This window comes from Eptesicus fuscus, chromosome 12 (genome assembly GCF_027574615.1).
Source record: "Eptesicus fuscus isolate TK198812 chromosome 12, DD_ASM_mEF_20220401, whole genome shotgun sequence".
NCBI lineage: Eukaryota > Metazoa > Chordata > Mammalia > Chiroptera > Vespertilionidae > Eptesicus > Eptesicus fuscus.
This window is the reverse complement of record NC_072484.1, coordinates 773,549-785,121: the sequence shown is the minus strand read 5'-3', so window position 1 is coordinate 785,121 and position 11,573 is coordinate 773,549. Positions and strand designations below refer to the sequence as shown.

Sequence of the window (11,573 nt, the reverse complement as noted above, 5' to 3'; positions counted from 1 at the left end):
TTTGCGAAATAATGTTTTTTCCTCTAAGTGACACACTACCCGAGTGATGCTCAGTTTTTTGGCGAAGTTTGACACACCAAGCTCAAAAGGTGGCCCATCACTGACTTAGGGGGTCAGACCTGTGGGCTTTAGGGCAGTGGGTGACCCTTTAACTGGCTTTGCAGCTAAAAGCCCATAAAGCGGGTGAAGAATGAGAGGACACCGGGCGTGCTAATAGGATTGTTTATTAAGGCTTGTACTTTCCTCAAGGTAACAGTGTCCCATGTTGTCATGACTCCATCCAGGTGGTAACAGTTCAGAGAAAGGGACACATTCTAAACACAAGTCTAAATAATACAGCCTACCTACACTTGAACTCAGAGGGCCATTCGGAGTAAATAGTTTTTAGGAGGATCTGCTCTCTACACGGCAAGTCCTCTAGGGGGCACGTGTAGATGCGTGTGCGAGCGAGCGTGGCGGGCACGAGCACCATTTCCATGCTTCAACTCCAGATGACAGTGAGTGCAACAGCCCTCGTTCCACAAAACAGGACCAAAAACTGTGTCTAAAGTTTTTTGTTTTCTTTTTAAAAACCAATTGACAGGAAAAAGAAATGTAGACACGTGGTGAGATTTACAGCGGGCAGCACCATCCATGCCACTGTCTGCCACCAGAGCAGAGCAACTACAAGCTCAGCATTACTGGTATAAAAACGTAAAACGGCATCAGGATTCCCAAGAGAAGGTAAAGGGTTTAGAATGAGTTGCGCACACGGAGGGTGCCTGAACCCTGGACCTAACCTCCACACGCCGGGTCCTGCCGTCACCCCGCCCGACAGTGCTATTCCAGTGCGGGGCTGCAGAGAGTGGGCGGCCCAAGGAAACACAGCCGTTACCAAATCTGGAAAACTAAAATTTCTCTTTCTCTAGTAAAAAAACAGATGGCAGAGTAGCATCTTAGGTAGCTGATCATAAAATGGCAAACCAGCCCAACCAGGTGACTGCTCACTTGCACTTTGAAGGGAGTATTTAACACATACGCTACATGACAAAACATCTCATGGTTCGATACGTTCACGACGAGGCAACAGGGGTGAGAAATAATCTCAAAGAAAGATGTTAGATGACTTTGAATATAAGAACAAGCACATAATTTCTGCCAAAAAAAAAAAAATTCTTTGGGGTGCATTAGATGTGTTTTTTTAAAAGGTATTTATATTTTGCATTAGGTCAATCTGATTGATAAGCTGACGAAAACATTCTTCTTTATTAGTGAGTTCTACAATACTATAATACACAGAAAAAATACACGAGTGAAGAGCCACCTGGGCAAAAACAAACGACAGAGAACGCAGAGGCAGCACGGGGCCTGCCCAGGAAGACGGCTGGGCTGACCCAGGCACAGCACCAAGCACATGTTCTGAAACTCGGCTTTTCAATCGAACATTAGATCATAACAGAAACTGGCTTATCCTTATTGTCTGTTCCGATTCTGCCGTTCCTACAAAAAAAAAAAAAAGAGGAAACAAGTTTAACACCTAGGGTGAACATGTGCACAAACTCCCTCAAAACCGAGTCCCAGGCTGCCCCAGGGACTGCAGCCACAGATCTGGACCCGAGCTCCACTGGGACCGGCCACAACAGGCCAGCACTGGATACTCCCCTCCACCAGCAGCTCCAGGCTTCAGGGTCCTGGCTGTGCAGACCAGGCCTGCCAACCACCTGTTCCAGGCAAAGCCCCTCTGGCTGGTGTGTCCGAGGGGGTGTGACAAGCTGTGATTCCCAGGGGAGCCTCCCCGCTCGCTGGGTCCCAGTAGCAGGGTTCCTCACAAGGCTGTGACTATGCTTAGCTTGAGATGTGGGGATGTGCCCAAGGAGGAGCACCTGCCCCCGCACCCCGTGCGGCCCTGCTTGCCCGCTTCATCCTGCCCCATCCGGTGGTCAGGACAAAACTCCTGAACGACACCTGATACGGGAGCTGGTCATGACAGAGTCCCCAACAGACGGGGTTACTAGACACTGAAAGGGTTACAAAACAACAAGAACCTTACTAGACACTGAAAGGGTTACAAAACAAGATGAACCCCTTTTGCTAAAAATGAACTGAATGTGTCTTCAGGTTAACAACACACCCCAATTCTCTCCCCACATCCACCTCATCACCCAGGGTAGGGAGCTTGTCCTGCGCTCCTTTCCAACGAGCAACTGGCCCTGAAAGATGCACCGCTCTAGCACCAGCACCTCCTCCTTGTCCTGACTTGGAACCTGAGCGTCCCTGGTTCTCTTAACAAGGACCACCATCCTAAACCACTCCTGTGCTCTGAAAGCCCTTGGGTTTCTGTGGCTGGCTGGCTGTGATGGGAGGAGCCAGGCCCTAGAGGCTGTCCTCGCTGGAGCTCTTTAGCAGCAAAACGGAAAGGCAGGCTCTCCAGGGGACTGACACTCTCCTGCAGGACCAGGTCTGACGCAGCTCGTGAGTTACTGCTCCTTAAGGGATCAGTGAGTCTCCAAATTTTAGCTTAGATGGGACAGCACAGCAGTCCTGCCAAATGTCACCTGCAACTTACTGGCAAAAGGCACCTCCGTGCCTGTGTCTTGAGAGCCAAGCAGCCTAAGCACAAGCCTGAGTCTGAAGAACCCAAACGCCTCAGTCAATCTGTTCTTCAGAGCCCAGCATCTGACTTCTGACGGCCAGGGAACCCAGACTGCCCTGCGGGAGGTGCTAGGGAGCAGGCAAGAACCACCCAGTCTAAGGCACAGTGAGCACAAATGTTAACCAGTCAGCCCCCCGCCTGTCCCTCCCATCGTGTAAGTTAAAGTGGCGCTCACACCCGTGAGCCTGGTGAGCGCCAGGTCTGGGAGGCACCTCCAGAGCATTCCAAGGATGCCCAAGGAAGCAAAAGAAGCCACATTTGTGTTCCAGTGGAATTTCAAAGGCCTGTTGGGCTGGCTGGGGGAAGGGCTCAAAGCTGAGTGCCCAGGTCTGACTGCAGGCTTCCACTTCCCAACACCCAACTCACTGACAGACATCTGAGGGTTTAGCTGCTACACTGCAAGTTTTAAGGCACTAGAACTTTCTAAACACCATCCCTCAGCTCATCCTCACCTTCAGAACCTCGTGAGCTTCCGGGAAATCATCATAGTATTTAAGATGAACTGCACACATAGCAAGAACCAGCTGCAAGCCATCTAAGGCCCTCAAATTACATAACCAATAAGCTCTGTTCTATCCCTGTGAATTCAGCCATTTTATTTTAGGTATTTTACGCTTTACCTAAAAGAGCTAAAATACAGCATTTCAGTAACTGGAAATTAATGACAAGCCCTTCTATTTTCTGCACAGAGACAATGAGAGACCAATTTGTTTTCCAAGTGTGCTCACCGAGCTGTCACCTGTAGGTAAACTTTCACCACCACGGACGACAGGCCGTTTGCTGCCTTTCTGCTAAATGCTTTGGGACATGTGAAGCTCACAGGTGGGTGATGCTTTAACATGGACCACCAAAAAAAGATTGAAAATGCACCGATTACCAACTGACACTTCATGAAAGAAAGGACGTTTTAAAAACAAAGACATAGGAGGGAATCTCAGACTAAGTCTGCCTCACAATGTTCCACGCCCTCGTGCTGCCACTTTGGAGCCAGCCTGTGGGCACCCGCGTGCTCTCTCCAAAGTGGGCTCCACTGTGGCGGGCTCCAGGTGTCTTTGCATAATGGGAAGCTGGACCCTCAGAGACTCAACTCCAGGCCTGCTGGCTTGGGCTGTTCCAACATGTCTGAACCCAGCCCCCTTCCCCGCCATTCACTCATTATCCAGAGAGCCGGGTCAACTTTCCAAAACCGCAAGATACTGGGTTTTTGAGAAAAAATAAACAGCAACCTGCAGATCAGTGTCCTTCTCTCAGTGAGTGGGGCCTCCCAGCCCAGCAGCCTCGCTTTGGCCCCACTGCCCAAGAACAGAGTGTCCCTGACTCGACAAAGACTAGGACACACCACTCGTTCTAGAAAGACCATGACTCAGAGAAGAAAAGTGAGTCACCCTCAAGTCCTTCCCAGCAGAAATGTGCACTGTGGTTCCAATCACTGTTTCTTAAAAACTGAAAAAGGATCAAAAGTTACGTCTGGCCATCGTCCACTCTAACGTCACTAGGCTTTACACCAGTGAGGTAAGGGCCCCAGACCCCAACTCACCCAACTCACCTTGCGCACCACCTCCTCTTCCTCCTGGCGCTTCTCGTAGTGAGAAAAGTCGTCGAAGATGGACGTGGTGTGCTTGTAGGAGGCGATGATTTTCAGCACTTGCTTTGCTTTTTCTAAGGGCACCTCCTGGGTGTCTCGGGAGTTTGTGACCGGCTTGTTGTCATTGTTCTCCAGTCGGATGTGCCGGAGCTGGTTGTTGGGCACGTCCTTGACAAAAATCCACTTCACGTCGAACTTGCCCTTCCACTTGTCCTGAGACCAGACCCCAGCGCTTGTGCCGTAGTCCACGGGCGACTTCATCTCCGCCACCCCACAGAAGTGGCCGCTGCCGTTGACGCTGAAGAGCAGGTAGACGGGCCCCTTGCTGCTGACGGAGCGGAAGGCGCCATCCAGGCGCTTGTTGCCGTGCTCGGTGCTGCACCAGATGGAGTACTTGATGGAGCGGTGCACGTCATCCTCCGAGTAGCTCTTTATTATGAACACGCGGCCGCTCCGCAGGTTCCAGTCAAACTCCTTAGGGTTGTAGCTGTGGGCAGCCTTCAGTTTCTCAAGGACTGGATGGGATTCTGCGCTCGGGGCAGAACTAGGCTGGGTGCTTCCAGGGGAGTGACCGTTACCCCCGGTCCCCGAGCTCTGCCCAAACGCTGCATTCCTGTTGCGGGGGGCGACCCAGCGGGTTTGGGGCAGCGGCTGAGGGCTCTGATACTGTGGTTGGGCCAAAGGGGGGGGCTGAACTGACAGAGGCTGCACAACCGGTTGAGGCTGGGGGGCAGATTGGGGAGCCGGCACCTGCTGGGGGGCTGGGGCCTTAGGCACAGGCCCCTTGTTATCCCAGGTGCCAATGTCCATGTTATGCTTTATAGGCGGAGGGGGCAGTGCGGCCCCGATGACAGGTCCACCCTTGGCTTTCATTTTCGGCTGCGGCTTTGCCGGCTTGCTGGCGATGGCAGCCCATGAAGTCGGCTTCGAAACCGGCATGCTTACATTTGTCCCACCATTGCCAGAAAGCACACCAGTCATTGCCACACTGCTGACGACTGAGCCCACTGTCTTGACTGCAGAGGTGGTGACATCACCGATCTTCAGGCCCACCATGCCCTGCTCCAGGCTGTTCATCCCAGGGGCCTTGTTGAGGGTGTCGCTGTGAAAGCCCGTCTGCCCGTCCACAATCGTGCCACCCAGGGAGCTTGGTGGGTAGGTATAGCTACTCCCATAAGCAGAACTCTGGGCCTGCTGCCCCTGAGACCCACTTGTCCCCCAGGCTGAGAAGGCAGGGTTTTCAGGGAAAAAATTAAACCTGTGCTGATAGATGTTGTTCCCCAGGCCTCCAGGCTGTCCGAACACAGCGTCATGCATGAAGTGATGATCGCCATTGCTGAGCTGTCCATAGGTGGTGAGGTACGGGATGGGAGGGTCCCCTCCGGTTGACCACGGCGCCTCATTAAGGGAGTAAGGGAATCCAATGGACGGCGGGTAATAGCTGGACAGGTAGGGATCGGCCATGGAGGGGTAACTGTTACTCTGTGGAAACAACAGGGGATGATGAGTTAGACTATTCTCAGGGCTGGAGGAGACACAGAAAACGCCGACGGTGGGAATGAGACTTCAAAGCACTGGCCACACCAACAGGACACAGCAGGTTCACTCAACAAGCTATTTGAAATAAGTCATCCTGAGCAGAAAGAAACCTGGCGATGTCAACCCCATGTGAAATTTGAATGGGCTGCAGGTTAGGCAGGCTGCCATCCACACCACAGCTTCCAGCCTTGCCCTGTGAGGGAGGTAGTTCCTAAACTTACAGAGAACTGACACCAGCCTAAATCCCCCATACTGCACATGAAGTGGACTGCAACCCACCAAATGAAAACGCAGACATGGAGGGCTCATCGCTGACGTCCTCCCTGTCCCCTGGGCATGAGCTCCGCACACAGGATGTGACAAGATGTGCTCCAGCCCAAACCCGCCTCAGCTTAGCCTCTGTACAGTCAACAAGCCGTCCCTTGGTCAACTGTACACCTGAAGTGGTGACCTGGAGTCCATTCACCAGGGACATGGTGCATAAACCAAAGGAGAACTAATTCTCAGTGCACGACCCCTGTGAGCAGGCATCTTCTTCTAGGAAATAAAACCACCACCACACCTGGCACTTTCCCAGGAGGGACTGCCACTCAGGCCATACCCACTGACAGTGGTCAAGGCAAAACCAGCCTCCTGACATAGAGAAGGAGCCCCAGGCGCTGAACTCAGCAGGGCATCTGGTGACTAAGTCAATATTGTAAACTAACGGACACGCCAAAGAAACACATTTCAAGTAGTCAGTGCCTATTGTCAGATCGTTTTCTTTGGGAAAACAGTAACATAACAAAGCTTTAAATCTATTCTAGCATTAAAAGTTTTTCAGCCTGGCCTGCATGGCTCAGTGGCTGAGCATATACCTATGAACCAGGAGGTCACGGTTCGATTCCCGGACAGGACACATATGCCCTGCCTGGGTTGCCAGCTCGATCCCGTGAGGGGATGCAGGAGGCAGTTGATCAATGATTCTCTCATCATTGATGTTTCTCTCTCTCTCCCCCTCTCCCTTCCTCTCTGAACTCAATAAAAATATTTTTTTTTAAGTTTTTCATATTTACAAAAATTTAACCACATTAAAAAAAAAAGGCACCTCTCATTCTGAACAACCAGGTAAGTTTATTTTAAAGTTGAAATATCTGCTTCCTATATCCTTTTTTCTGAGAAGGAATTCTGATATTACTCAAATGCTTTACACATCTCACATATGCTGAGAAGCATTTACTTTAAAAGGAAACAAAAGAAACTTGAATAAATTATGTAAAAAAAAAAAGCATCAAGGGCAATTTTGAAAAGTGACCAAGTGAGCTCTGCCCCTCCCTGAGCTCAGGGCTGTGACTTCAGCCTTCAGGTCATATGAGCTCATATGGAGGTGGCAGCTTGACCGCCAGAGTTTCTGCATTTGCTTCCTGCCTGGAGGAGAAGGTTTGAGCAACTTGACAATGAGGGCTAATTCCTCTGGATCCTGCCAGCTGTGCTCAGGATGACCAGTCTCTGCTACAAGGCCCCACCCAGGGCAATGGTCCCACTGCCAAGGCTCCTGACAACAGGCAGGCCTTGAAATGTTCTCCACGTCACCCATTGTCAAGGCTTTACAAGATAAGAGCACAGTAGCCTCTGACTGGCTACAGCAAACATCTGGGTTAAAAGAAAAGCACCACAGGGGTAGGTATGCACGTGCACAAGGGAAAGTCCTCATAAAACTGCACCTGCGCAGCTTGTCATGCGTCAACGCTACCTCAGCTCACCGGGTGCAGCCACAGGGACTAAGCTTAGTGTTTCCACCACATCAGCCACACCAATCTGTCCCTCCCTCACTAGCACCTGTGGCTGGACACCCAGCACTTGCTCAGTGAGAATTGGGGACCAAGATGCAAAGAGCACTTTCCTAACAGGATTCTGTCTGCCAAAGAAAGTGACCAGATACAGGGACAGTGGAGAGGGCCTGGCTCTGCACTGCCAAGCTCTACCACCTCTGCTCTTTGGTTTCTCCATCTGCAAGACCAAGAGTCCTCTCCCTGTCCCCGCCCCCTAGCATCCACAACAGCTGGTGTTTGTAAAAACCAGAGCCGGGATTTACTGTGAAGCAAAGGCTGAGAAGGGCATCTCTTAACAATCAGGACAAAGGAGCCGTTTTCAGGCTGTTCACATGGAGCTTCAACTACGAGGGTCTTTCCACATGGCTCCCCAGAGCGACACAGACCTGTGACCACTCCACTGACACCAGAAACCTAGTCCATTTTAAAACAAATCCTGAAGTAACACGAAAGCTCCGCTTCATAGAAATAAATTTCAAGTGTAGTGAGGCAGCCCCTCCTTTAGGTTAAAATTACCACACAATATTTGCAAAGTCTTTAAATCACCTAAAAAAAATAAGACAATCAGGAAATAAGCCCAGTAACTTCTTGCTTTCACCACTGGAGGAACCGCCAAGGCTCTCCTCTGTCGCCCTGGTTCTCCCAGAGGCAGGGCAGATTCTCGGGCCCCGCTGCTCACCTGTGGAGCAGCAGGAGGCGGGTGGAGGGTGAGGAGTCCTGAGACACTTTAAAGAAGGGCAGACTGGCTCCAGTTCACCACAGGGAAGAGGCAAAGAGTGCTTTTACTCTAAAGCAAATGAGCACAGTGTGTTTTAAAAGTGGGAGATATTGTGTTTATATATTAAACCTTAACTCCAACGATCCCAAGTGGCTTTAACCAGGGCAATTTACCCCCAGGAGACACTTGGCTGTCACACTGGGGGGGTGATTGAGGCAGTTACTAATGGCATCTCATGGATGAATGCCAGGGAGGCTGCTAAACACCCTACAACACACAACACAAATTTCAGTCCAAAATGTCCACAGTGCCAAGGCCGGGAAACCTGAAAACCCTAAGCACACTGGGCCCTGCACTGGCCCCATCTCTGAGCTCTCTGCACCAGCTCATGTCACCCCGTCACTTCAGTGAGGCACTCACCACTGTCCACTTATAGAAAAGGAAACGGGGCAGCAGGCAAGCCACTTGAGGGAGCAGCAGTCAGTGGTGGGGCTGAGATTCTCACCCAAGGAAGGAGTTGGGCCCCAGAGCGGGGCTCCTAGCTACTCCCCTGGACCACACCGCCCATCATCTGAGAACATCAGAGAACTCCTCACACTTCCAACTGGTCCAAGGCAGCACGTTGCTGACCACAACGCAGAGGCCAACTAGAAGTCAGCTCACGCCAGCCCGGCGGGACTGCGTTTCCTTAGAGAAATCTAGCTTCGCTGCACTCACCCATTTTCAACCCAAGCTCGTCCTCATTACAGTCTTTCTATTATTTCTAGTCCTCTACAGTCTGCTTCTTTGTCACTTAAAGTAACAAATTAAAAAATATAGCAGTGAAGGCAGATCGCACAACGCAGTCAAAACTAATGTAGAAAAAAAAAAACTAATGTAGAAATACATGCTAAAAAAGATAAACTCACCTGATTTGACTGTCCAGAAAGGTAGGGCTCAAAGTCATTGTCATGAACTGTATCCTTCTGATGCAAAGAACCATTTTGTACTAGAAGAGCAGAAACAAATATGTTTGCATTTTTTAAAATTACTTTTAAGTATGGAAATTAAAGGTAGTAAAGTCTATGCACATCAATTTCTGGCAGAAATTGCATTTATTTAGAAATGGGCATAAATAGCATGGAACTAATATTTATACAACTAATTAGAACTTTCAGTCACTGAGGTTATGCTTTCTGGATAAAGATTTCATCCTCATTTGATAGATGTGGACAAAACAGAGGTGCAGACAAAATAGCGCAAGCACCCTAGAGCCATGTTTTAATAAAGATGAAGTGGTCTAAGACTTAAGTCAAGCCCAACAGCCTGCACAGAGGCGAGAGGACCAGGCCCTGGTTAGCACAGTTGCAGCTGGGAAACAGACTGTAACTGAAATATGTTTCTCAGCTTATTACCTGGCTCTCTTCATATTTCCCACAGTCACACGGCTCAACCAGAAAAGGAAAGAAAATGTAAATAAAGCGCTGGGCCTTTTCCAACTGAAAACACGATGAACCATATTTGGTTACACCTGAGTCACTCACACACACACACACACTGGTTAAAAACAGTCTTCCGAGTAAACATGAAGTGTCACTTACAGGTTCTCACACAGTTAATTCTGGGGGTTTGCCCCAGGCCAGAACATCACGAGAGGAGCAGGGACTTAGGAGACAAGGACTGTAAGTGCCCGGCGTGGAGCCCTTCGCCCAGTGCCGCCCCTTCCACATGGGCCAGGCTCAGTCATCCAGCCCCTTGGCCTCCTTCCGCCCCCACCCCCCAAAACACCTTGCGGTTCCTCTCACCACCCACGAAAAGTCCCGTTTCCAACCTGTCAAATCTCCCCCAACACCGCAGCCTAAATAAAGTTTTATCTCCCTGGAGCTGAGGAAGTTCCCGCCTCTCGATGCGGCTTCCTAGCCCACTCTTCTCCCACATGGTCCTCACTCCGCGACTTCCCGCTCCCGCCAGCACTCCGGCGCCTGCCCGGGCCCCCCCACCTCCGCTTACCTTTATTGTCTTGTCCTTTGCTTCTCTGCACCGCCGCAGGCCGGGACGTACCAGCGGACAAAACCCGAAGGAAAGGGAAACAAAAGTTATTTACCAGAACCGCTCGCGGGCGGCGGCGCGCTCCGGAGCGAACGGAATCGGCGGTCACACGCGACTCTGCCAGGGGCCCCGACCCCAGACCCTGCCCCCGAGACCCAAGCCCCCAACTCCGCGACCCCGGCCCGGCCCGCTACCTGGGGGTCCACGCTGGTGGCCGACATGCTTCATGAACAGCCGGCGCGGCGCGGGGCGGGAGCGCCCGCCGCCTCGGCCTCCCGCGAGGCCGGGCCTGTCACCCGCACTCTCGCGGCCCCGGGCCCGCCGCCCCCTCCCCGGGCGCCGGCCGGGCGGCCGCGGCGGCGGCTGATGGGCGCGCGGGCCGCTCGCGGGACACGACGCAGCGCGGTAAGCAGGGACGGAACACACAGACGTGGAGCCGATTCCAATGGCGGCGTCGGTGGCAGCGACGGCGCGGACGAGGCTGCGCGACGTCAGCGCGCGCGGGGCAGGCCGGGACGCCGACGAGCCGCCACGCGCCGCGCCTGCGCACCGCAGCCCGCGGGAGGGATCTAGCGCCTGGGTCCTAGGCTCGCGCTGCCTCGGCAGGGCCTGGGGCGGGGCGACGCCAGGAAGTCACCTGGGCCGCGGCCGTGTAGTGCGGTTCCTCCGAGGCTCGCGCCGGTGCACGTCGCGGCCCCGATGGCACCCCGGACTTCTCCCGGAGATGTGACGAGTGCGGCCGCCGACTTAAAGCCACTTCCGCAAGCTGGAGTCCAGTCTACCCTGCAGCTCGCTCCAAACGCTCCACCAGCCCGCCTCGGAGAAGTGCCCAGGGTGTGAGCTTTGAGTCCTCCGGCTTTAGTCCTGGGTTTCCTGAGGTTTGTGGGTGGCCTCGCCTTCTGGGGCAGCTGTCTCCCAGAAGTCCGGGGCCCCCGCGTCCCTGAGGCCGCTGCTTTCCGGGCTCCCCGGTTGATAGCCAGTTTGCATGTTAGGTTCTTGACCTGGGATTTGGCTCCGGGGGAGGATCCTTCCTGCCTCTTTCAGCTACTGGTGGCCCGGGCGTCTTTGGTGTTCCTCTGCTCTCTGTCTCCGTGGTCACATGGCCTTTTTCCTTTACAGCAGGTCCTCGGGTTACGTAGGAGATCCATTCCTATGGCGCGACATAACGCGATTTTCGATTTTCGCTGTAAGTTGGAACCCACCTGCATAAGCACCTACAAGTCACTCACATGGAGCACATACACAGAGTAATGAAGTGAC

At 52.5% G+C, this 11,573-nt stretch overlaps 1 protein-coding gene across 2 annotated transcripts; it reads right to left on the bottom strand.

Annotated features, from left to right (window-relative positions):
• Positions 1-208: 208 nt before the first annotated feature.
• Positions 209-10,804, bottom strand: YTHDF1 (YTH N6-methyladenosine RNA binding protein F1). 2 transcript variants are annotated; one of them, XM_028133565.2, is made up of 5 exons: positions 10,508-10,804; positions 10,275-10,299; positions 9,194-9,273; positions 4,170-5,699; positions 209-1,479 (listed from the first exon to the last, which is right to left on the bottom strand). In XM_028133565.2, the coding sequence occupies exons 1-5, from the start codon at positions 10,532-10,534 to the stop codon at positions 1,453-1,455; spliced, it is 1,689 nt and encodes a 562-aa protein (XP_027989366.1). In that variant the 5' UTR covers positions 10,535-10,804; the 3' UTR covers positions 209-1,452. The 2 variants fall into 2 exon arrangements, with proteins under 2 accessions (XP_027989366.1, XP_008155335.1); XM_008157113.3 differs by having other exon boundaries at positions 4,179-5,699; positions 10,508-10,802.
• Positions 10,805-11,573: the final 769 nt, after the last annotated feature.